The sequence below is a fragment of the Bos indicus x Bos taurus genome, chromosome 15, assembly GCF_003369695.1.
Source record: "Bos indicus x Bos taurus breed Angus x Brahman F1 hybrid chromosome 15, Bos_hybrid_MaternalHap_v2.0, whole genome shotgun sequence".
NCBI classification, from domain to species: domain Eukaryota; kingdom Metazoa; phylum Chordata; class Mammalia; order Artiodactyla; family Bovidae; genus Bos; species Bos indicus x Bos taurus.
In genome coordinates this window covers 59,330,880-59,357,488 of record NC_040090.1, presented here as the reverse complement: position 1 = coordinate 59,357,488, position 26,609 = coordinate 59,330,880, and the positions used below count along the sequence as shown (strand labels likewise).

General features: G+C 40.9%; 1 protein-coding gene across 1 annotated transcript; it reads left to right on the top strand.

Annotated features, from left to right (window-relative positions):
• The first annotated feature begins 14,928 nt into the window (after positions 1–14,928).
• REXO2 (RNA exonuclease 2) lies at positions 14,929–25,674 on the top strand. Its single transcript, XM_027563678.1, has 7 exons — positions 14,929–15,133; positions 16,155–16,238; positions 19,880–19,957; positions 20,567–20,678; positions 22,001–22,109; positions 23,291–23,344; positions 25,237–25,674. Exons 1-7 carry the CDS (start codon positions 14,987–14,989, stop codon positions 25,364–25,366), a joined length of 714 nt encoding a protein of 237 aa, XP_027419479.1. The 5' UTR covers positions 14,929–14,986; the 3' UTR covers positions 25,367–25,674.
• Positions 25,675–26,609: the final 935 nt, after the last annotated feature.

The following is a 26,609-nucleotide window of genomic DNA, read 5'->3' as shown; positions in this document are numbered from 1 at the left end:
AAGAGCCCCTGCAGGAGGGCATGGCAACTCCAGTATTCTTGCCTGGAGAATCCTATGGACAGAGGAGCCTGGCAAGCTACAGTCCATAGGGTCACAAAGAGTAGGGCATGACTGAAGTGACTTAGCGCAGATATTTCATATAAGTGAAATCGTGCGGTATTCATCCTTTTATGTCTGGTTTATTTCACTTAGCATAATATTTTCAAGGGTCATTCATATCATAATATGTAGCAGAGACTTGTGACTTTTTTGGCTGAATAATAGTCCCTTGTGTGTGTGTGTGTGTGTGTGTGTGTGTATGCACAAAACCACATTTTATTTATCCACTCATCTTATTTATGGACACTTAGATTGTTTCCATTGCTATTTGCATATAGATAATTCTATTTTAAGCATATTTAATCTGTCTACATATATGTACATTTAATCTATATTTAATCTATTTGTTCCCAAAGCTCCCACATTTTTTTTTTCCTAAAGGAAGAAATAGATAATCAGTTTTTGAGCAGCTCTTAAAACCAAGTAACCTGAAAAACAGAGTCAACTTAAACAGGTTAATGAAAGAAGCCCAGTGCCAAGAAGAGGTCCCTTGAATAATGTATAGTTCTGTTTCTGGTCTCACTGAACTGAGACTTTTCTGGAAACCATACAAAAGTGAATGGGGAAGATGGTAGTTTTTGAACAGAAAGAAGTCCTGTGCTCTGTTTGCTATGCTTTTAGGGAATCTTAAGAAAAGTCTAAGAAGAAGAAAAAAATAGTTTCTATTAAGCAGAAATTCTCAAATATCTGCCAAAATATCTTTTCTTAGGTTAAAGCAAATATTAACAAATATTTATAATTAATATCATAGTTACTAATGATAAATAGTCATTTATCTAGGGTTTGTGATGTGGACACATGAGCTAATTTAATCTTTACAGCAATTCTAAAAAGTAGGGCATAGTTGTTACTTTTATGAGTGAAGAAAATCTGATTTAGACAAGTTTCATTGCTAGTTAATGATTAGTACAGCCAGAACTTGAATTCAGGGCTTTCCTACCCATAGCTTTAAAAACTGTGGTACCACATGTGGACAAAGAATATTGCCGGCTGTATCAGTAAACAAAGGATGTCAGGGTGTCAAGCCATCAGCTACTGCATGTATACCCCATTTCCCCCACCCCACCCCTAATTGAGCACCCTAAGGGGATTCAGGATGGAGAAAACAAGATAATGGTCATAGATTGTAATGGAGCATATCAAAGGAATGATTTCAAAGAGCCCAGACTCTTGCATCTTCCCATACACAGTAAAGTGCTAAATTCATTAACTTGAGATACCTGGTTTTTAATAGTAATTTTTCAATGTTCTGACTCCTGGTTTTTGTTACAAAAATGTCCACATATCCTGGCTCCTCCCCTGTCTCTCTGGAACAGTTCTCAGAGCGATCTGAGAGACTGTCTTCTAGACTTAAGTCCTTAGTAGGCCAAATAAAACATAATTCTCTATTTTTAAGTTGTGCTTTTTTTGTTTTATTTTTTTTTTGGGTAAACACATGTATTCTTTTTATGCCCCACCCACCCACCCGGACCCCCCGCAAGATGAAGTGTTTTACTTTGGAAACAACTGTTTACATGGGGCCAAAACAAGTGAAAATAATTATTTTGGTCCTTTCCTTTTCCCTTTAGAATGGAATCCAAAGACAACTTTAAGATCAGTGCAAAATTAGATGCCAGAAAATGAAAGATGTGTTTCTGTTTAGAATATTTGGAATTAGTAATCAAAGTATTCTCTGATGTGAAATACATACCTACAGTACTTATTTCTTATGGTTCTTATAGGAAGCAAAATAGGTACAATAAATTCCAAGAACATGATAGTACCGAGGAATTTTTAGAGTTTACAGTTAATGAGTGTGGCAAGAAGGGAGACCCCTTCCAGGGCCTGAGAGTGGGCTTTTGTCTAACACTAGGAAATGAATTGTCTGAAGAGACACATGTGCTGATAAAGCAAGAGACTTTTTTGGAAAAGGGTGCTTGAACTGAGAGCAGCAGGGAAAGGGAATCCAGGAGAACCACTCTGCCTTGTGGCTTGCAGTTTTGGATTTTATGGTGATGGGGTTAGTTTCTGAGTTGTCTCTGGCCAATCATTCTGGCTCAGAATCCTTCCTTGCCCATGCCTTGTTCAACCAAGATGGATTCCATCATGAAGGATTCTGGGAGGTTGGTGGACACAGGGACTGGCATCTCCTCTCTGTTTTTGAGCTTTCCTGAATCATTCCAGTGGATAGTAGCTAGTTAGTTCCTCACTCCTTACTGCGACCTCTTGTAATTAAGATAAGTCAGGCAAGTGGTTACTATGGTACCTGGCCTGAAGAGGCAGTTTTGATCAGTGGTTCCCCTTAAATTTAGCAGTATCCCTTTGATAACTTTTGTAAAATAAAATCAAATGTGTGCAATTAGATGAAACAGAAATTGATCATTAAAATGTTTGGTTGTGGCACAAGATGACTAAAATTCAAAGGTAAATGATAAGCTCTGAAGAAGGCCTGATTTTACAGACACACTTCTGATTTATTAGTTTACTTTTAGTTTATTTGTTGTTACTGATAATTTTAAAAAATGGAAAGGCCATTTGATTTAAGATAATGATGCAATTTTCCCAACAATTATGTTTCCACATGAAGTTTTGTTGTTGTTGCAAGATTTCTCCCCTTTCAAAATTAAATGCTGTGTTGTTATATGTGTTTAAAATTCAATGTAAGTGTTTGAAGATGGTACTTAATTTCCCATACAGAAATAAAATTGTCCTCAGCACTTATGTTTGAAAAATTTGTCAGGACAATTGAATTATTTTAACCAAACAGTATTCATTCAAAGGAGAGGATTTTATTTGTTAAAATGATAATTCTAAGCCTGGTCTCAACAGCTGTGTTTTATCCTTTGCCTGTATCCTTTTCTTAGCTTCATGCCTTTCTTCACCTCTTTCCCTTTAACTTCTTCAGTTTTTTCCTATCAAATACAATGTAATTTTTACTCTAAACAAATTTCTTTTCTCTATTAACATTTATCTTCCATTCTCTACAATATATCAACAAAGGGCCTTTATCACCTACTTTCTCAACTTGCAGATTCTCTTTTGTTTCTAAGTTGCAGAAGAATTTTGTGCTCTAATGACCAAATACAGTGACATCTTTTAGGCTTCATCCAGAGATTGTTTCCAATGACGTCACACCTTTGTTCAAACTTTTTCTTCCTTTATTTTCTGTCTCGATAGAAAAAAAGAAAAAAAAAGTCAATAATCAATCTAAGAAAGAAAGACTTATATTTGAGCCAACCTGAGGATTACAACCAGGGAGACAGTCTGAGGACTGTTCCATCTATTAGCGGTCAATGCACAGTCACATAAGCTTTTGAGAAAAGGGATATGCATAAAGGGCTATATGTGAAAGTAATATACTGACCGTTTACATAGTATAGCAGGTGAGTAGTGGTCACTGTGATCCCTTATGGGATCAAGGAACGAACGTTATCTCCTAAGGAGTAGGCTTGCTGGCACTAGGAGAAAATCGCTTTTTTTTTCCTTTTTATGAGTAGGCATTCCTGTGTCTCCTGAGGAGATCTGGTTAACATATAATACAGATGCATGCTGCTGATGCTAAGTCGCTTCAGTCGTGTCGGAGCCTGTGCAACCCCACAGACGGTTGGCCCACCAGGCTCCCCCGTCCCTGGGATTCTCCAGGCAAGAACAATGGAGTGGGTTGCCATTTCCTTCTCCAATGCATGCAAGTGAAAGTGAAGTCGCTCAGTCGTGTCCGACTCTTAGCGACCCCGTGGACTTCAGCCTACCAGGCTCCTCCGTCCATGGGATTTTCCAGGCAAGAGGACTGGAGTGGGGTGCCATTGCCTTCTCCAACAGACGCATAATGCACACTAAAGGGGAGAGGGTAATGGACGGCTCAAATGGCAGAGAAAATTTTATGTTAATTTTTTGATTCCGCCTTAAAATAATTTTATTTCCTTATCCATAATGCTGCATTTTCTTGAACTTCTTCCTATCACTTTGACCAACAGTTATTTGTCTTTCTGAATTCCTTTCTTCACCCACCAATTAAATATTATAGGCAATTTCCAAAGTGAATTCTATAAAGGTTCAGGATCACATTCAGTTATTAAAAAACAAACAACAAAAGCACATAAAACAGAACAGACTCAAAAATTATGGTGTAACAGAGTAGGAATTTTTCTTTTCACCTAACCAAGTTTCTAGTTAGTACGGAAGTTCCCTTAAGTCACCATGCATGAAGAGACCAAGGTTGTTCCCATCTTTCTGCTTCACCATCCTCACCAATAGTTCCAGGCTCCAGATCACATCGTGTTCCAATACAGACACTGGGGCTTCACCACCACACCAAAATTCTAGATAGCAGGAAGGGTAAAATAACACCTCCCAGTTATATCAATTCCTTTAAGAAATTTTTTGTAAATTCCATAATGTCATTGGCTAGAACTCAGTCACATGTCCACATCCAGCCACAAGATTGGCAAAGTGTCCTGTTAAAACTCAAAAACATGTTAGTAGTGATGATGCTTCTAAAAATAGACACAGATTTGCTAGATAATGATCAGTTTCTGCCACAATCTGCTTTCTCAAACACTGCCTACATGATCAGAAATGATCTGTGTTTACAAACAGTGAGTAGAGAGGGCTTATTAAGAATAAAATGATTTATTTATACTATTTATTAAGCACCTACCATGGGTAGTGCTACTCAGTGATCAATGCAAAGAAATTGAGCAAAACAATAGAATGGGAAAGATTAGAGATCTCTTCAAGAAAATTAGAGATACCAAGGGAGCATTTCTTGCAAAGATGGGCTCAGTAAAGGATAGAAATGGTGTGGATCTAACAGAAGCAGAAGATATTAAGAAGAGGTGGAAAGAATACACAGAAGAGCTATACAAAAAAGATCTTCATGACCCAGATAACCACAATGGTGCGATCACCCACCTAGAGCCAGACATCCTGGAATGCAAAGTCAAGTGGGCCTTAGGAAGCATCACTGCAAACAAAGCTAGTGGAGGTGATGGAATTTGAGCTATTTCAGATCCTGAAAGATGATGCTGTGAAAGTGCTGCACTCAATACACCATAAAATCTGGAAAACTCAGCAGTGGCCACAGGACTGGAAAAGGTCAGTTTTCATTCCAATCCCAAAGAAAGGCAATGCCGAAAAATGTTCAAATTATCCCACAATTGCACTCATCTCACATGCTAGCAAAGTAGTGCTCAAAATTCTCTAAGCCAGGCTTCAACTGCAAACTTGTGAACTGCAAACTTCCAAATGTTCAAGTTGGATTTAGAAAAGGCAGAGGAACCAGAGATCAAATTGCCAACATCCGCTGGATCATTGAAAAGGCAAGAGAGTTCCAGAAAAACATCTACTTCTGCTTTATTGACTACACCAAAGCCTTTGACTGTGTGGATCATGACAAGCTGGAAAATTTTTCAAGAGATGGGAATACTAGACCACCTGACCTGCCTCGTGAGAAATCTGTATGCAGGTCAAGAAGCAACAGTTAGAACTAGACATGGAACAACAGACTGGTTCCAAATAGAGAAAGGAGTGCATCAAGGCTGTATATTGTTACCCTGCTTATTTAACTTATATGCAGAGTACATCATGTGAAATGCCAGGTTGAATGAAGCACAAGCTGGAATCAAGGTTGCCAGGAGAAGTATCAATATCCTCAGACATGCAGATGATACCACCCTTATGGTAGAAAGTGAAGAAGAACCAAAAAGCCTCAATGAAAGTGAAAAACGAGAGTGAAAAAGTTGGCATAAAACTCAACATTCAGAAAACTAAGATCATGGCATCTGGTCCCATAATTTCATGGCAAATAGATGGGGAAACAATGGTAACAGTGAGAAACTTTATTTTCTGGGGCTCCAAAATCACTGCAGATGGTGACTGCTGCCATGAAATTAAAAGACACTTGCTCCTTGGAAGAAAAGCTATGACCAACCTAGACAGCATATTAAAAAGCAGAAACATTACTTTGCTGACAAAAGTCTGTCTAGTCAAAGCTGTGGTTTTTCCAGTGGTCATGTATGGATGTGAGAGTTGGACTACACAGAAAGCTAAGCACTGAAGAATTGATGCTTTTGAACTGTGGTGTTGGAGAAGACTCTTGAGAGTCCCTTGGACTGCAAAGAGATCAAACCAGTCCATTCTAAAGGAGATCGGTCCTGAATATTCATTGGAAGGACTGATGCTGAAGTTGAAACTCCAATACTTTGGCCACCTGATGGGAAGAACTGACTCATTGGAAAAGACCCTGATGCTGGGGAAGATTGATATAGGGAGGAGAAGGGAATGACAGAGGATGAGATGGTTGGATGGCATCACCGACTTGATGGACATGAGTTTGAGCAAGCTCCATAAGTCGGTGATGGACAGGGAAGCCTGGTGTGTTGTAGTCCATGGGGTTGCAAAGATTCAGACATGACTGAGAGACTGAACTGAAATACCATGGGCCAGAAATCATGCTGCCTTTACGTATATTCCCTCAAACTTGTAATAATTCTTCAAAGGAAGAAGTGTTATGACTATATTAAGGAGGAATGAATTTTAAAGATATTAAAGTCAACTTGTTTAATGACTTATTAATAGAAATGAACTGAGGTTGGGTTTGAATTCAGCTAGAATGGTTCTGAAGCCCATTTTCTTTTTCATTGTCATGACCCACAGTGAATATTCACTTGTGTGCTTAGTTGCTCAGCTGTGTTTGACTCTTTGTGACCTCGTGGACTGTAGCCCGCCAGTCTCCTCTGTTCATGGAATTCTCCAGGCAGGAATACTGAAATGGGTAGCCATTCCCCTCTCCAGGGGATCTTCCTGACCCAGGGATCGAACCTGGGTCTCTTGTGTTGCAGGCAGGTTGTTTACTGTCTGAGCCACCATTATACATGGCCCACACTGAATATTTATACCCAAAATCTTTTGTCCAATAATTTGGCATTGACTTTGGACTATTCAAAATTAAAGAATTCTTGAAGTTTGGCTGCCATGCAATTACTACTTGATTTAAGCTTTTTATCAAGACAGAGATTACCCAGTAAACTGGGAGCATAGTGGAGTGAGTGAAAGTCACTCAGTCGTGTCCAACTCTTTGTGACCCCAAGGACTATATAGTCCATGGAGTTCTCCAGGCCAAAATACTGGAGTGGGTAGCCTTTCCCTTCTCCAGGGGATGTTCCCAACCCAGGGACTGAACCCAGGTCTTCTGCATTGCAGGCAGATTCTTAACCAGCTAAGCCACCAGGGAAGCTGAGAGTATAGGAGATGGTTAAATCTCAACAGCTGTATGGGTGCAAAGGGGATCCCACTGACAAAAACTTAACTTTCTGCTGCCCTCTACTTGAATAACATGGGACCTCAGCTCTCTGCAAAGCCTCCTACCTGGTTATTTCTGGGCTTCCTAAACAGGTTCACCTACTCCTAAAATATTGCCTTTGTGCTGGGTTCTCCATGTCCATCTAATATCTGTCTGAAATCTTGAAAGTTTACCCTATCATCTTTATTCTTTTTAAAAAAGATTCATTTATTTTTGGCTGTGCCTGGTCTTCACTGTTGCAAGCTGGCTTTCTCTAGTTGCAGAGAGAGGGGGCTACTCTCTAGTTGAGGTGCACAGGCTTCTCATCACAGTGGCCTCTCGTTGCAGAGCATGGGCTCTAAGGCTCTCTGGCTCAGTAGTTGCAGTGCCTGGGCTCTATAGCATGGACTCAGTAATTATGGCTCACAGTAATTGCTCTGAGGCCTGTGGGATCTTCCCAGAGCAGGGATCAAACCTGTGTCCCTTGCATTAGCAGGCAAATTCTCAACCCCTGGGCCACCAGGGAAGCCCTTACCCAACTTTTTTATGGAGAAATAAGAGAGGCCAGGACTGTTATGCCACTGACACCTCCTCCACGCGGAAGGAAATATCAGGAGTGAGAAGAAATTTTTCTCTCTGTTCCTCATCTCTGTTACTGTTTTGCTTCAGGTTCGTCTTCTTGTGTGTCTGTGGGCTAGCAGAGAACTCACGTAGGGTTGTGTGATACCATTATTAAATGTGCTTTTTGTTTAAAAAAAATCTATTTAGAATACCTGTTCTTTAGACATGACTCCAGTAGGGACTCAACTGGGAAAAAAATCTGCTACTGGCTGTTGCTGTTCTGTCAGCGTCCCTCTTTTTCCTCCTCTGACTTTGTCAGCTTTTGTGCTGCACTGTCGGAGAAGGCAATGGCACCCCACTCCAGTACTCTTGCCTGGAAAATCCATGGACGGAGGAGCCTGGTAGGCTGCAGTCCGTGGGGTTGCAAAGAGTCGGACACGACTGAGCGACTTCACTTTCACTTTTTACTTCATGCATTGGAGAAGGAAATGGCAACCCACTCCAGTGTTCTTGCCTGGAGAATCCCAGGGGCAGGGGAGACTGGTGGGCTGCCGTCTATGGGGTCGCACAGAGTAGGACACGCCTGAAGCGACTTAGCAGCAGCAGCACTGCACTGTGCTATTTCTTTCAGACTGCTTCTTCCTTTAGCTGATTTCTCCCCCAGGATACTCCTTACCAGTCCCAGAAACAGACTTCCAGTAGGTTTGATTCACCAGTTTATTTAGTATGTCCCAAAGCCTACAAATCAAGCTGAGGAACCTCCTTATATGCTAATCAGATTTTTGAATTTGCACAAACTTGAAATTCTCAAGTTTGGCCTGGGCTTTATGGTTGTATTTTGTCGACAACTTGCAATCCCTCTCCTCTAGCTTCAGCTATGCTCTCTATGGACATGACCTCCAAGTTCACGTCTCTATCCCCGCCCTTGTTCAAGTTCCATTTTGGAATGGAACTCACCAGTTCTTACTTTTTCTTTCTGTGATTTGTATTTTCCTACTGGTTTCTCTCTCTTGCTAGATATCTCTTGCTAGATCTCTCTCTCTCTCCTTGCTAGATATCTCCATTTAGTTGTTCCCTTTGAAGTGCAACTTATCCTGTCCACACTAGGGACATTGAAACTTCAACCATTCCAAAATGGAACTCACCGATTCTTACTTTTTCTTTCTGTGATTTGTGTTTTCCTGTTAGTTTCTCTCTCACTTACTTTATTTTTGGCTGCTCTTGGTCTCCGTTGCGCTGTGCGGCTACTTCAGACACTAGAGCCCGCAGGCTTCGGCAGTCCTGTCGTGTCGAGCCCTCGGGCTCAGTAGTCGTGGTGCGAGTGTTTGCGCCAAGGAATGCGGGATCTTCACTGACCAGGGATCAAACCCGCATCTGTCCCTTGCACCAGAAGGTGGACTTTTAACCACCGAGAAGTCCCTCTCTCTCATTTTAAAGGCTAATCATTCTAGCTGCTTACATCTAAGATGTTCTGTCTAACTGGGATATTCTTATTCTTAATATGTTTTGTTAAAGTTCTCTTCTCTCAGGATCTAATCCAATTTCTATCCTGCACCTCTTTGGTCAAAGTTGACCCTTTCCCTCTACATTCCCATTCTGCTAAATTGCTCCAGTCGTATCTGACTTTGTGTGACCCCATAGACGGCAGCCCACCAGTCTCCCCTGCCCCTGAGATTCTCCAGGCAAGAACACTGGAGTGGGTTGCCATTTCCTTCTCCAATGCATGAAAGTGAAAAGTGAAAGTGAAGTCGCTCAGTCATGTCCGACTAATAGCAACCCCATGGACTGCAGCCTTCCAGGCTCCTCTGTCCATGGGATTTTCCAGGCAAGAGTACTGGAGTGGGTTGCCATTGCCTTCTCCCTACATCCCCATAGTGCTCGGTAATTCTTTAAAGCATTGGCCTCATCTTCCTTGTATTAAATTGTATCTCCTGATTCTTGTACAAAAATAAATGAGCAGCTACTGTATAATGTATTAGAAAGCTCTATGTTTTTATGTAGTCATCACATAATCTATTTTACAGATGGAAAAATTAAAGCTGTTTCATTATCTGTAGAACAAAGAAACAAACAAAAAAATAAACTCTAAACCTAAAATGAACCATCAATATTTTAAATACTTCTAGTGTCTGGTATAATTTCAGCTTAACAAATATATTTTCCCTTTGGCATTCTAGGACAGTTGTTTGATACATACTAAGTAGTCACTATTAAGTATCAAGTATCATACACGTTTCTTGGACTAAAGCAAGGTAAGATGCAAATCAAATTTCATGAAAACCTATAGAGCGTCCATTTTATACAAGATTATATTTGGCTTGAATTTTTTTGCAGTGGTAGAGTTTAAAGGCAAAAGGTTTATCATCCTTTATTCCTTCCAAAAATCACTAGGAGGAAATAAACAGCAATTTATCTGTTATCAGCAGTAAACCTGACGTCGACATTTCTCAAGACAAGGTATCACAAGGCAGGAAAATAAGAGATATTATCACCAAACAGTTATTCATGAGGCATCTACTGCCTATTTTAAAATGCTTTATGAACAGTAGGACAATTTACAGCTGTGAGGTAGTCACATTATTTTGCTGACTATTAACTAGTATTACTACCATTACTATAAGGCTCTGTGCTAGTCCTACACAAATATAAAAATTATTGTATTCTGGAAGTTAAACTCAAGGTAAATAGGACAGTGATAAAGCATATCAGATAAAGCTCACTGAGACATAACTGTAACAATATTAGGTTTATGATCTTGCTGTAACAATTAACATGAGGAACTAGGGGTCTCTCAGAAGGAGTACAGAAGGACTTTTTAAAAATAGGGTCTGGACAATTCTAAAGAAGAACCAGGAGAGGTAGGGATTACCTTTGGATTGATGATCACAGCAAACTCTGCTCAGCAGGTAAGAAGATCAAAGCAGGGCTGCGGAAGTCCTGGTAAGAAAGCAGCAATAAAGAAAAAAAAAAAAAAATCCGTGTAAATATTCACAGTATCCAAAGGGCAAAAGCAACCTAAGTGTCCATTGGCTGATGAATGGATAAACAAGATGTAAATACATACAATAGAATAATATTTGGCCTTAAAAAGGAAAGACATTCTGGCACATGCTACAGCTTGGATGGATTTTGAGGACAGTAAATGATAAAAGACAGACATGAAAGGACAAATGCTGTATGATTCCACTTATATGAGGTACCTAGAATAGTCAAATTAATAGAGACATAAAGTAAAACAGTGGTGACCTGGGGCTGAGAAGGGTGTGGGCGGAAACAGGGAATTAGTACTTAATGGTATGGAATTTTCAGTTTGGGAAGATGAGAAAGTTCTGGACAACGGTGGTGATGGTTTGCATGACAATATGAATGGATTTAATGCCACTGAACTGCAGACTTAAAAATGCTTAAAATGGGAAGTTTTATGATATTTTACCACAACTGAAAAAATGAAGATAAAAAAACACTTAAAACAGAAGTAGTGATCTTTAAGTAAGGAGAGGGTTGGTGCAGTCTTGGCCGTGTCCTGTTAGATCAGAAGTAGGTTGTAGTCCCAACTCAGACCCTTATGAACAGAGCCCGACCTTGAATGAGTTGAATCCTCTCTCTCTCTTTGGCCTTCAGTTTCCTTCTTTATGGGATGTGGGGTAAGGGTGAGTCACTGCCAGAGTCCCCTCTAACTCAAACAACCTGGGGCCTCTTGAGGCTGGGGAAGTGGGTCTAGCACAGTCGCCGTGCCCACTCCTGCCCTTGTGACCTTAAGCTCAGAGGGACAGGAACATTACAGTCTAACTACCAGCATTGTTGAAAAGCTGACTCAGGTCCTGTTTCCTTAGAAACTACAAAGTTAAGATAAATGTGGAATGCTGCATCTGGAAAACTCTTATCTGAATCTCTGCCCCTGCACTGAAAATCGAGGCAGTTTCTCTGTGTCAAAGTGACACACATGGCCCAGATTCTTTAAGAGGAGCTGTTACATTGTCTCTGAAATTACTTCAAACAGCAAAGTTTCTCATAGTCTATGATTTTAGAAAACGAGATTTCTTGGCATTTTATCCTTGTTAATTAACAAAAGCGGCTTCCCTGGTGGCTCAGCTGTAAAAAATCTACCTGCAATGCAGGAGACACAGGAGGTGTGGGTTCAATTCCTGGATTAGGAAGAACCCCTAGAAAAGAAAAAGGTGACCCATTCCAGTATTCTTGTCTGAGAAATCCCATGGACAGAGGAGCCTGGCAGGCTATAGTACATGAGGTTGCAAAGGGCTTACCTGGTACCTGGTAGAGAATCCACCCCATCTGCAATGCAGGAGACCCTGGTTTGATTCCAGGGTTGGGAAGGTCCCCTGGAGAAGGGGTAGGTTACCCACTCCAGTATTCTTGGGCTTCCCTGGTGGCTCACCTAGTAAAGAATCCACCTGCAGTGCAGGAGACCTGGGTTCGATCCCTGGGTCGGGAAGATCCCCTAGAGAAGGAACAACTACCCATTCCAGTGTTCCGACCCGGAGAATTCCATAAACTATATAGTCCATGGGGTCACAAAGGGTTGGGCACGACTGTGTGACTTTCACTTTCACTGTAGCAACTTAACAACAACACAACAAAAGCAGTTCTTACAGGTTCATGATAGAAGTGAAAAAGCATAATCTCTGAACAGAGTGGTGCGGCTTTGAGATAAATTGTTATGAAATGAAAATGGAATGAAATGAGTGAGTCCACTGTGGGACAATGCTGATTTCAGATTCAAGGGCCCAATATTCTTCTGTCTGCCCTCCATCTTTTTTTTTTTTGGCCACACAGCTTGTGGGATTTCAATTCCCTGACCAAGGATGGGTCTCACAACAGTGAGAGCCCAAAATCCTAACCTCTAGACCACCAGGGAACTCCCTGCCCTCCTACTTATTTACATGGTTTGGATTTGTGAATTTGGTGCACGCATTGTTCTGCTTTGAGATATTAACCTTTTCAATTACCACTCTAATATTATTATACACAAAACCCAATAAACTATAAATCTCCTTACATTATAATATCAATCATATAAAGTGTGTCTTTACTGTTATGATGAAAGTACATTACTATGAAAACTGAAGTTTGAAAAATGTCCATACATAATTTTAACTACCCAATATTTTAAGATTATGATCATAAGTTTTCAGGATACAAGTTCTTAAATGTGAATAGCATTTCTTAAACTGTGATTTGTAACAAAACTGATCACTGTTAAAGTAGGAAATTTGAAAACAAAAGGTGATCTTTGAAAAGTTAAGGATATAATAATACTTCAGGAGGATAAAAACTGCAATTGATAAAAGTTTACATACTTCACCTGATTCTACTTTCTATGAATCAAGTTTAAAATGAAGAAAAAACTAAAGAAGAAGTGCAGACTATTTCTTAAAAAAAATTTAAAAAAAATTTTACTTTTTGTACACTCTTTCTTATAAAGTAAGCTGCTGCTCCTGCTGCTAAGTCGCTTCAGTCGTGTCTGACTCTGTGCGACCCCATAGAAGGCAGCCCACCAGGCTCCCCCGTCCCTGGGATTCTCCAGGCAAGAACACTGGAGTGGGTTGCCATTTCCTTCTCCAGTGCATGAAAGTGAAAAGTGAAAGTGAAGTTGCTCAGTTGTGTCCGACTCTTTGCAACCCCATGGACTGGAGCCCAGCAGGCTCCTCCATCCATAGGATTTTCCAGGCAAGAGTACTGGAGTGGGGTGCCATTGCCTTCTCCAAGTAAAAAGCTACAGGAAAGTGAGTAAAAAGCTGTAAGTGAGTAAAAAGCTACAGGAAAACAATGTGATTCATTATTAGAACACACACACACACACACACACACACACACACACACATGACCTGCACGTGATTTGATGATCTTCTGAAGAGATTTTTGGGGTGCCCTAGCAGGCGGTGGGTTGGGTATACAGAGAACTTGAAGGTGAAATCCAGGACACTAGGTTATACTGATGGCTCTTCTTAGGCAACACGTCTTCTCTCTCACAAAACCAGCTCACTGGGTATGAATTACTGGGCGATGGACCACCAACGCTGTAATTACAGGCAATATGGCTTTCAGAAAAATATACAGAAGATATAATTCCAGGCCTAGACCGATGTTTTGTGACAAAGTCATACTCAGCACTCCAACTTGCTACTGAATAGCCAAAGGTTTAAGAGATTCATGCAGTTTGACACTCCAGGGTCGAAAGATCCTTTTGGGGGCCACTTCTACTCATGGAAATAATGGAAACTATAGCTGTTAGTGGAGATTAAAAACTTTCATCAAAACCAAAGCAGACTGCAGAGCGGGCAAAGCTGTTTTTAGTTCATTTTAATTTAATTTGTTGCATAGATTCGTTATACAAGCAGACTATTTAACTATGAGAACTTGTAAGGGTGGAGTAGGAAGTCATTACCACTGACACCTAACAGGTGAACTGAAACAGACCACGGCGGCAAGTCCCTCCGTAAGGAATAAGAAGTAACTCTTTGCCAATGAAGGAAAGGGATTTTATTCAGCACCTAAAGCGGGCTAAGGAATCACTCCGATAAGATCTCATTTAAGGATTTCTAAAGGTGGAGATGGTCTTCCGGCTTAAAAAGCATATGCTGTCCGCTCTGCTGTCGCTTGTGTGTGGAGTGACAGGTAAGTAAAAAAATAAGGGGGGGCGGTAAACAGCAAAAAAAGAAGGATACATTTGAAATAAATAGGTAACCAGGTATTTTTCGAGTTAAAGTAAGAGAGCTCTTTCTCAGCTAGGCGATTTGCAACTCATCCAAATTCAGGAAATAACTCTTGGAAGAGAATAAACTTAGTTCTGAAAAACATGCGCGTCCAGTAATATCCGAAAACACGTGGCGGGGGCGGGGCAATCGGGCGCAACAGCAGGCAGGACTCTAAGTCCCAACAGCTCATGCGGCAGCTAAGCCGGACTGCTCAGGTAGAGTCGGTGCACTGGCTGCTGGGACTTGTAGTTTTCACTCCTGCGCCTCCCCGCGGGTTTGCGACGTTTAGCGACTATCGCGCCTGCGCCAGCGCCGGCTGAGAGGCTGGGGCCGTGGCGGCTCGTGCCGGGTGATGCTAGGCGGCTCCCTGGGCTCCAGGCTGTTGCGAGGTGTGGGTGGGACTCGCGGGCAGTTCAGGGCTCGGGGTGTCCGCGAAGGTGGCGCAGCCATGGCGGCGGGGGAGAGCATGGCTCAGCGGATGGTCTGGGTGGACCTGGAGGTGAGTCAGGTCGCTCAGGGGGACAGGGGAGACGAGTGAGTTTTCTTGGGTGGGACCGAGTAGCCGAGCGTGTCCGGGGAGAGCAGCGGTGTCTGGATCTCAGGTGTGGCAGGTAAGCGCCTCCCGGCTGCGGGCGGCGCGGGGCAGGTCGAGGGACCGGAGTCCTGCGGGTGTTGAAGACTGTGCGGGACTGTGGGGTTTCTTTTCCAAAGGGAGGTGTCATCCATATGGCTTCCCTTAACCCCCAGTTCCACCCAGATGTGGACCTCCCTAACGCGGTGGTGGGCTTCGGGTCCCTGGGGTAGGGGGTGGGCACAGCAGTTCTGCTAGACCCCACTTCCCCAGCCTTACGGGACCCTAGGTGGTTAGAGCCAGATGGGATTCCGGAGATGACTCAGCCTTACCCCATACTCCATAAAGGAGAAAACTGAGGCCCAGAGAGAGAGAGAGGATTCAGCTCGTTCAAGGTCGTGCAGTTAGTGAGGGTCGAAGCTGGGACTGCAACCCAGTTCTGATCCCTTTAGGTTTTCCATACTCAGCCAAAGATTCTCCTCTCCCTTGAGCCTCACTTCTCTCGTATTTGAAACGGGGATAATAACATTGAATTGTGATGAAGATCAAGTGCTGTAATTAATATGAAAACTTTGTAAACTCTGCAGAGATGCAGTGAAGTTAGTTGTCTAACTCTTCCAAAATTGAATGCTGTCAGCACTCAATTTTGCTAACTTTGCATCTACCCCAGAGTAGGACTGGACGCCTGACATGTAGCCCGCCCTTGGTAAATGGTTGTTGAATAAATAGCCCGTATTGAGTGCCTTGAGGACTTGCCTAAGGAGCAGTATTGTCTCTTCTATCTTGGCTGTGGAATTTAAGTTAAATATGCTTGAGGGATGTCCTATTAAATAAACTTGGGTGCAGTAGGCTGTAAAGATGGTTTTGTGTGTGTATATATATATTTTGCTATATGTGTGTGTGTGTGTGTGTGTGTATATATATATATATATTTTTTTTTTTTTTGCAGATGACAGGATTGGACATTGAGAAGGACCAGATTATTGAGATGGCCTGTCTGATAACTGACTCTGATCTCAACATTTTGGCTGAAGTAGGTGATGCCTTGTAATATGGCCGTACTGTCTACAGTGTTTTGGAAATCTAAAAATTGTCTCTCCCCACCCCCCTCATCTCTTTATTTAAAAAATAAAACTGATATAGATTAAGGTCCAAAATAATGTTGTGGGTCATGGTGGGCTTGGTACTAGAACCAAAGTAATCCATCTCAGAGCCTAGTATTTTTCAAGAGTTATGGCAAAAATTCGGAACTATAAATTCGATCATTTATTAAGAGCTTAGTATGTGCCAGGCACAAAAATGCTTTACATGTATTCACTCTTAATTGTTACAGCAACTATAAGGTAAGTACTGTTATACTCATTTTATGGAGAGAGAAGTGTTGGTACAGAGTTGTTGGGTAATTTGCCCAAGGCCATCTGGCTAGTTATTGGACAAGCCAAGAGTTTAACCAGGCAGTCTGAGTAAAGGGCTCGCAACCAATAAGACAGCCGACTACAGTCACGCCAGGATTGGTGACTCATGCCAAAGTTGACTTCTTTGTATCATAACCTTAGCTTTAGCTAGACTTCATATATCCAGTATCTACCGTTTCAGCCAGGGCATGTGATTCATCTAGATCATTATTAAGATTTTAGAATTTCTGTTGATACAGAGCCATGAACTCTCCTGTTGACACAAGGGGCATGATTGAGGTTTTAACATGCTGCTTTTAACTGAAACATTAAGCAAAACAAATAAAACACACCTGTTGCAGGTTGCCTTTCAGCCACTCACAAAGCATTTAATAAGTATATGACAGCATCTCATTGGTAGAGGGTGAAGGCCCTAAATAATCCTGTCATACTATCAGCTGTATTAGAGGCAGTGAGGAACTCCAGAGTAGGAGCACAGGTTTAACTAACACAGGTTTGTTAGTTTCTGCAGCGTCTGATTGATGTGTTACTGGCACTGGATACATTTCACAGATCAAACCTTAAGACTTCCACTTATTTTCTTGGTGGGGTAAGGGAGGAGGAGCCATTTTAGATAAATTGTTACTTCTGTGGATTGCCAGGCAGACATTGTGAAGTTCCTCCTGGTGTATCAGCTGAGGGAGAATCATGCTACTTTGTATTTCTTGTAGCAGCAACTACCTCTTTTTTTTTTTCTTAAATAGACAGCCACCCCTACCCCTCCCAACATGGCAACTTTATATAAATCTTGAGTTTTCGGTTTGGTTGTTTTTTCCTGTCACTTGGAATTTTCTAGAGGTAAATAGTGAAGAGAAGTGTCTTTATTCACCAACCTTACTTACCCTTGGCTGGAGAAGAGTTTTCCCCTCAGACTGTTGATATAATGTGAAATACTGACAGTTTAATGGACCAGTTACTTGATATGTACCCTGGAGGAAATTTGGGTCTGTAGTCTCACAGCTGCAGATGAGTGTGGCATTTGTAAATAGACCCAGTCGGATGAGGATAAGGATGTTAAAAAAAAAAAAAAAAGAAAAAAAAAAATTGCTACGGGCCTGTTGGCACTGAAGTGTCAGTTCTTTGGAAAATGTTTTATTTTTGTATACAAGTCTGGGGAAGATGTTTTATGTTAGAAGAACAGACATCCCACCCCAGAAATTTTTCTGTAGGTAGCTTAGTGTGCCATACTGTGATCTAGAGTTAAGTTATATAGTCTTAAGTTGATAGACATTGGCTTTTTCCATCATAGTTTTTTTAGAATTGTGTTTTGTGATATGAGGTTTTTGGTTTTGTTAAAAAAAAAAAAAAAAGTGTTGCCAAAACAAGGTCCTGGGGACTTCCCTGGTGGTCCAGTGGTTAGGACTTCCTGCTTCCAGTGCAGGCTGGGGTGGTGGGGCTGTGGGTTCGATCCCTGGTCAGGGAACTAAGATCCCACATGTTGTGTAGCACAGCCAAAAAAAAATTAAAAAATAAAAAGACAACCAATAAAAAAGGGCCTACTGAATAGCACAGGGAACTATATTCAATGTCCTGAGATAAACCAGAATGGGAAAGGACATATGTATAACTGAATCACTCGTCTACACAGCAGAAATTAACGCCAACACTGGGAATCCACTACACTTCAAAAAAAAAAAAAAAGTTATCAGAGCACATATTTTTGCTTCTTCATGGAGATTGCCATTGCCCGTTTTCTTGTTTGGCTAAAACTCCTTGTAGCTGTCAGGCCTATTTTAGTCAAAGTCTTGCCATTCCTCTCAGTAACTGCAAACTACTTTGACCACCTCTGTAGTGATAATACGTTGGATTTAGAGTCTTTTTTTTTCCCCCCTCAGTTCAAATATTCATATCTGTAATTTCTTTTATCCTGGTAACATCCCTGTCAGGGAAAGGGGAGGGGTGGTCTGTTATCTCCATCTCCCAGAAGGAGAGACTAGGAGGTGACTTGCTTTAATGCCACAAGTTGAGCTTCTGTGTCTGCTGGAACTCTTGACTCTCAGGTGATTGTTCAGTTAACTGGAGCTGAGAATTTCAGGGTCAGGTTTTCTTTTTTGTAATCTTTCAGATGCCACCAATTACTTTTTCAACTGTCAAATGTGAAAATACTGTTAAAATTAAACAGTGTAGCTTTATGCAAAACATATGTATTGTGAGCTGTTGGTTTTTTCAACAGCTGTTCTTCTCTTGCCTGATCTTACTCCCCAACGTTTTTGTACTTTTGTAGTATTTTAGTATTTTGTATGCATATACAAATGTGTGCATTTCTTTTAAACAAGTGTAAGTGAACTCCTAAGCGTATACATACTGTTCTGCAATTTGCTTTTTGTTTTTTACTTGGTAAGATAGGAACTGTTTATAGTCAGTGGTTGGCAAAGCCTTCTCTAAAAAAGACCAAATATTAAATATTTTAGGCTTAGATACCACATACCTCTCTGTCACATGTTTGTGTTTTACAACCCCCTTTACAAATGTAAAAATTGTTGTTAGCTTGCTGGCAATTAAAAGTGCCAGAAGCTGAGGCTATAGTTTGCCAACGCTTGATAGGTATCTATGTCCTTTATTAAAAAAAAAAAAAAATTTTAATTGGAGGATAATTGCTTTACAATGTTGTGTTGGTTTCTGCCATAGGACAGTGTTAATCAGCCCTAAGTATAGATGTGTCCCCTCCCTCTTGAACCTCCCTCCCACGCCCTGCCCCATCCCACCCCTGTAGGCTGTCACAGAGCACCAGATTGAGCTCCCTGTGTCAAGCAGCAACTGCCCACTAGCTATCTGCTTTACATATGGTAACGGGTATTTTTCACTGCTGCTACTCTCAATTCGTCCCACCCTCTCCTTCCCCTGTTGTGTCCAGAAGTCTGTTCTCTATGTCTGTGTCTCTATTCCTGCCCTGCAAATAGATTCATCACTACCGTTTTTCTAGATCCCATATGTGTGTGTTAATATACAATATTTGCGTTTTCTCTTTCTGATTTACTTTACTCTCCATAACAGGCATTAATCGGCATTTCGGTTTTCAGTTGTGTACATGTGCGTTCGTCATTTTTTTATTGTCGTAAACAATGCTGGAATGAATGAGGACCACTTTTAGAGTTAGCAAAGTGCCCTCATCTTTCTTCCTTTCTCTGGTATATATGTTTACTTCTTAAAGCAGCTTGAACTCAGAAACCAAGTGTATCCCTAGTGGTTCTGGATGATTAACAGCTTTTCCTATCCACAGGGTCCTAACCTGATTATAAAACAGCCAGATGAGTTACTGGACAGCATGTCAGACTGGTGCAAGGAGCATCATGGGAAGGTAACATTACCACATGGTAGCATTGCCGCTTTGGGGATCAGTAACAAGCTTGTTGCCCCCACACCTGAGTCCTAGACCCTTGTTGGACGGTATTTTTAGAAGGGATAGACGAAGATTGCTTGGCAAGTCTGGGAAACTGCTTGCTTGTTCACTTCATCTTTGGGATCTCTCGAGACCATCTTCTCCTGAATGTCCTTTTTTTGCCTCTCCTGCACTCAGTCTGTCTTGAGTGCATTGCGGATTATCAAGTGTTGCTCAAGTCAGTCTTTGGGATAAGGTTAGATATCAACTTTCAGAGAAAGGAGAACGCTGCTCTCCTGTTACTGGTTGTTTCTTCCCAGAGGTTGTATCCTTGGACCTTGAGCACCATGTTTTCTGACCATGGGGAAATGCTGTTAACTATCAGGAACATAACTTATTTGACTTGGATTCTTTAAAAAAAAAAAAAAAAAAATCACTGCAAAGATGGCAGTTTCAGTTTGAACTTGAGCTCTGTAAATGGTCCGTCTCTGATTATATATGCCCTCTTTAGAAGTGGAGTTTCATATCTGGATGCCTTTGAAAACTGACTTCGTGTGTCTTGGTGGGGCTGGGGATTCTCTCTTGCAGTCTGGTCTAACCAAAGCAGTGAAGGAGAGTACGATGACACTGCAGCAGGCAGAGTATGAATTTCTCTCCTTTGTACGACAGCAGACTCCTCCAGGGCTCTGTCCACTTGCAGGTAAAATCCAGTCCTGTGTCTGCCGTGTAGATAGTCTTCCATTATAGCGGTTCAAGAGACTGTGGTTCCAGAAAGATCCACCCAGATCGTCATGTCTTCTACTTACCCTGATTTGGATTATGCCTCTTACTTTTGTGCTCAAATTGCCTTGTATAATTTATACATGAATATCAGGGAAAATGCCCTGAAACCTGACATGAGCTCTGGGATACCCAAATTAGCTCAATAACATTTTCCCACATATTTTTATTATGGGAAAATTTTAAATATACAGGAAAGTTGGATATAGTTGTTAACCTTGTGCCATATTTATCTGTCTTATTTTTGTGGACATGTGAGAGTAAATTTCAAGCATCATGACACTTAATTCCTAAATAATTCACCCAGCATTTCCTAAGAATAAGGACCAAGAGCTCGTTGTTATATTTAAGTAACCACAAGATCCTTGTCACATTTAAGGTGATTAAAAATAATTCAGTAACATAGTCTGATATCAAGTCCATAGCTGAAATGTCTGTTTTTCAACCAGGATTTAGTCAAGACTCATGCATTTCGTTTGGTTATTCTGCCTCTTTAGTCTCTTAATCAAAAATGTATACCTGTCTTTTCCCCTTGTGACACTGACTTTTTAAAGGAATAGGCCAGTTCTGCTAGTATTTTGAAACAACTGTCATTGTCAAAGGGAGGTTAGTGTCCTGTGGTGGTGTATTTGTATTTGTAAACGTAAACTGGTATAGTTACTAACACTTTTCTGAAATATTCATAAAAAGTTTTGACCTTAAGTACTAGAGCATGTATTGTATAAAATTTCCCCCTAGCCAATGCAGTCTATTTTAAAGTTCTTATTAAAAATTTAGTATTTTTTTTAAATATAAATTACTGTGTGGAAACATGAATGTGGATATGATTAAAACTGAAATGTGAATAAAGGCTTATCTACTTATATGATTCAGTTAAATTTTTAGTGTTAGTGGTGTGGATTTTATGATACTGGGAGAAAATTTGCACATCTGGTATTAGCTTTAAAAGTAACAGATTTGAGCATTATTTTAAGTATGTGGAATGGTAGATTCATCCTTTTGTCTGTAGAGTGCCATTTACAAATTTATTATGAGCTAAACTGAGACTAAATATGCTGAAATCTGCACTTGTAATCTAATCAGATACACTCAAACCTAATTTAGAAGTTTTGAGATGCTTTTACACATTGTTTGAATTTATAAAAAAAAAATCATCTCCAATTAAATACGGTTTATGAATTTTTACGTCCTCTTGTGTACCACTAGAAATACACAGATAACGTATGCTTCGTGTCTTTCTAGGAAATTCAGTTCACGCAGATAAGAAGTTTCTTGACAAATACATGCCCCAGTTCATGAAACATCTTCATTATAGAATAATTGATGTGAGCACTGTTAAAGAGCTGTGCAGGTAAGGGCTGTATTTAGGATCCATTCAGTTGCCTCATTTAGCATGTTTTACTTTAGAATTTGTGCAGAGTAATTGAATAGAGCTGTAGAACTAACGGGGCCAGTTGGGTGTATAACTTCCTCATCCTATTCTTGCTTGAACTGGTGAGTCCTGGGGAAAGAACATCAAAAATCTTCCATATAAATTTCATTAATCCATAAAATTTATTGAACACCCATCCCTGTGTTGCATGTTGGCCAATGTGCTAGGGACATAAAGCCCTTAAATGCTTAGAGTCTAGTGAACTGACAGATAACGTTAAAAAAAAAAAAAATCCCCCTGGGACGTGTACTGTGTGATGACTTCGGTCAGGGAAAAGTGTGTGTAGAATTTTGCGGGCATGTGAGAAGGAGCACCCAACTGCAAGAGTGAGGAAGGTGGGGAGTTAGTGGACACTTCACATAGAAAATGGCTTTCAAGTTGAGATTTAAAGAAGAGTGGGCGTTTTCCAGGTATTTAAGGTGAGGAGAGAGCATTCCAGAGAATGGGCAGAGGTTCGGAGATACAGGGTACAGGAAGGTAAGGGTGATATGATGAGATAATTCTGATTAGAACGTGGCAAGAGGGAGAAAGACTTGTACCATCTTGGAGAGAGGGAGCTAGGGAAATGGCAGTGGGTGGCAGAAGCTGTGTGGATGTAGCGTGTTGGAGAAGATCAGTAGCAGGGCCTTGAGTGCTTGAATGGGGGTGTGAAGACAGGGAGGAAGTATAAAGTGTTTCCAGTTTGGGCAGCTTGGTGGGTGATGGAACTGTTCAAAGACAAAGGGGGTCATAAGAGGAGGAGGAGATTTGGCTGTTGGGGGAAGGGAGGTGTTGAGGATGGTGAGTGACCCTGTGTGTGTGGGGTTGGAAATGTCTGGTGGATTTTAGGTGGAGTTGTCCTGGATACCCGTGACAGAAGCGAGGGAGAGGACAAGGCTGGAGTTCACAGATTTGGGAATCTTACATAGTGATGATCTTGCCTGAAAAGAATCTATAGAATGAAGAGAGGTGAAGGAGGGAGATGGAGTCCCAGACAAGGTGGCAACTCCACAGTCAGAACCCAGAGGCCTTTTTCAGTGTTATTACGTTACTTGAAGGACGTAATTATTCAGTGCATTTGAGACAGTTTCCTTTGAGAGTTCCGTTTTTGCTGTGTATAGACGCTGGTATCCCGAAGAATACGAATTTGCACCAAAGAAGGCTGCTTCTCACAGGTAAGTTTGGGTCCTTTTAAGTGCTTGGTCATCTGACATGTACATAAACCCCAAATTCCTGACTGTTTGAAATAATGTCACTTATCCCTTGGGGGAAAAGTAAAGGACAACTACATAAAGATAACTTTCTTTTGCTAAGATTATCAGGAATTCTGGTCAGTTTTCTAACATTCAGTTGTGAGATAATGTATGGTCTTACCATCTCTATTTCTGTTTTGAAACTTGTGGATAACTTAGTCTGGAACGTATGTGAAATGGTGTAATTTTTCTAGTAGTGAGCAGTATTTTCTTCCCAGCAAGCATATGGGCTTATAACTATTTAAAATTTGAGCACTTTGTGTACAGTTGTACAAGGCAGTTAGCCTGATTTTGACACTTCTTAGTTTTTCAGATTGTTTTCTTATTGTGTCTGCAACCTTAGGCCCAAGTACACAGGGAATTTAAAGATCTTGTGTATCTAGAGTCCTCTTTTACTTGTTGGTGTTGTGGCCTTTCAGGAAGGACATAAGACGTGATGGGAGATGTAGCAGCTGGCTTCTAAGGGCAGCGTTTGTTTCCTCCGTGTACTGAGTCCCTACTGTGTGCCAGGCACGGTTCTAGCCAAACAGGAAGACCAAGTCCTTGCTTTAAAGAGCCTGGCATTCTGATGGTGTTTTTTTATTGGGCTTTCATGGACCACAGCACAATAATACAGGTCTGGAACAGTTGGGGCTCAAGGTGTTTTGGATTTCAGAATTTTTCAGGCTTTAGAAAGGGAGTAAGAGCCCTAACGAGGTCTGGGGAAGCATTCATCTTCAAACACGTGGCTGTTTCTATAGTAAAATGTACAGATATTCACACCATGTGGCATAACCAGTGACTGTAAATAGCCTCACATCAAGTGGGTCAGGATTTGCCACAAAGTGGGCTGTAGAAGGACTTGGGGTTTTCAGCTCTTTTTAAATTTCATTATGGTGGCTAAGATGTAGTTTAACCTTGATTTAACCAGAGGCTGTATTTTTGACAGCTTCAGCTCTCCTCCATATGCCTAAGACCTGGAAAGAAAGCAAAACTGTTGCCCTAATCAGGAAAATAACTCATAAAACTTGCTCTAAAGTCCGTGCAGTTTGATCTCAAGAAGCGGCCCTCAGCCCATCTTCAAAGCAAACTGATTTACCTGCCCGCTGTTGTAATAATGTTGAGTACCTGATTTCTCAGACTGCAACACAGGAGAAACAGCATGCTAGAGAAGAAAGAAGGCTGTTTGATGAAGCAGGCAGCCCCTAATGATAGTACAGATTGCCTCGACAGAGGAGGGAGGTCCTCTGTGGTTAGGTGCTGTCTGATTGTGGATGTTTATTATGATGGCTGAGTCACCAGTTACGTTTGAGTACATGAAAGTATTTTGTGCAGGACATCATTAAGTATCGCTCACTGTCTCCCAAACTATATGCCACGTGCTGGGAATCCCACAAGTGTGGTCGATTTAAGTTTTAGAAATATCGTGTCTACCATACAACCTCCTCTGGGGAATTCAAAATTCACACCAGTACATTAAATACTTTAAAAAAACTTCAAAAGAGGGAATGTTTAATCTAGTTTTCCCTAAATTATTTGACCCTGGAACTACCCCCCGCCCCCGGCAGAACACTTTCCCTGCTTTATGGAGCATTTTGGGAAACCTTTATCTGTTAAATTGTAGATGCCTTTTTTTGGAAGTCAGTTTTTTAAAAAAACAAGCACTTAAATTTGTTTTACTGAAGCGTTCCTCTCCTTGTTGATATCAGATAGTTGCATTTACAGTAGTACCCACTGTTCTTAAGTTATTTATAAAAAGTTATACCTTTGAAGAATGGTGATCATCTCCTCTGATTTTCGGACATTTCAACTCAGCGTGGTGTGTTTGCTTGTAGGGCACTTGATGACATTAGCGAAAGCATCAAAGAACTTCAGTTTTACCGAAATAACATCTTCAAGAAAAAAACAGATGAGAAGAAGAGGAAAATTATAGAAAATGGGGAAAATGAGAAGACTGTGAGTTGATGCCGGTTCTCGTGCCGCCACCATGCGGCTCTCTGGAAGCAGCTTCTGGTGGTTTTTTCTTTTCCCCTGGGCTCACGCTGTTTGCTTGGCCGATCACCTTCCTTCAGTTAACTTGCATCTCCAGATTTTTCAAGCAGACAGCACCTGAAAATTATTTTTCTCCTAACATGCTGTTTTCATTTATGACACAGCAACTCCTTTCTAAGTACCAGGTCACGTCCACCCCTTGGTACATACCTGTATTTGCTTTTAGACATTTCTTTTGTTTAAAAAAAAAATAATAATAAAGCTAGTTCTATTGAAATGCAGTCCTTTTTGTACTATCAATTCTTTAGTAGTTGGATTGGAAAAGGATGTGTTTTGTTTTTCTTTTTTTCCTTTTTCAGGTGGTGTGCCTAATGCTTACATTCTCATAGTGCCATTTGGAGTGAACCAAGTTTCAGTTCTGTTCAGTAGGAAGTGAACTTACTCTGTCTTGCTTTACAAGTTAATAATAGAATAATTGGAGATAGATTCAGAGAAGCAAATTGGGCCCATGATTAGTGATAGTTACCAAACTAACAGAGCTCTAGAATAGCTACTCTTTACTATGTTCAAGGGTTACTGAATAGATAATATGTGCAAGGAAGCCACAGTGCGAAGTTGGTAGAATGTTAATAACTGGCTGCCCTAGGTATAACGGTCAGAAAATATTTGAGGAGGGATTTCAGTTTGAATATCTTAACTCCTAAGTTTGTGTGTTTTAGAGTTCAGTAGTAAGGTGAGTCCTCAGTCAGAGGGCACGTTAGAGTCATCTGTCTGTACATCAAATCTCCTTCAGACTGATGCCCCATGAAAGAAGGAGTCAGAATTGGGAAGGCCCGCAGCTACCCTCCCTCTCCTAGAGGACATTGGACTAGAAGCCTTTTGTGGTGATCTTAGATTTCATCCTAACTCGATTACATGACCATTATATGAACATAGAGGTATGATCCTCATGTGAGAGTTACAGCGAGTTACAGGACTATAGATTGGAATTGATGATCTCATAATTTCACTAAGTTATTTTACCTTATACAACAACCTATGAGTGGAGAGAGGCTTTAGTGGAACTTTTGCTAAATGAGGAAATGAAGGCTTGGGTTGACAAGCATTGCAAGTGTGAGTAGATGGGAACGTTAAAATCTGTTGACTTTCCTGACCAGTGCTTTTTCCATTTCTCAGAGTGGCACAGGTATCACCTTCAGTGGATGGGAAGACACGA

Bases quoted from the DNA above. Each gene is read 5' to 3' on its own strand.
- REXO2 (XM_027563678.1), top strand. From the start codon at position 14,987: ATGCTAGGCGGCTCCCTGGGCTCCAGGCTGTTGCGAGGTGTGGGTGGG. The intron at 15,134-16,154 runs GTGAGTCAGGTC...TTTTTTTTGCAG, and splicing joins TGGTCTGGGTGGACCTGGAG to ATGACAGGATTGGACATTGA. The intron at 19,958-20,566 runs GTAACATTACCA...TCTCTCTTGCAG, and splicing joins GCAAGGAGCATCATGGGAAG to TCTGGTCTAACCAAAGCAGT.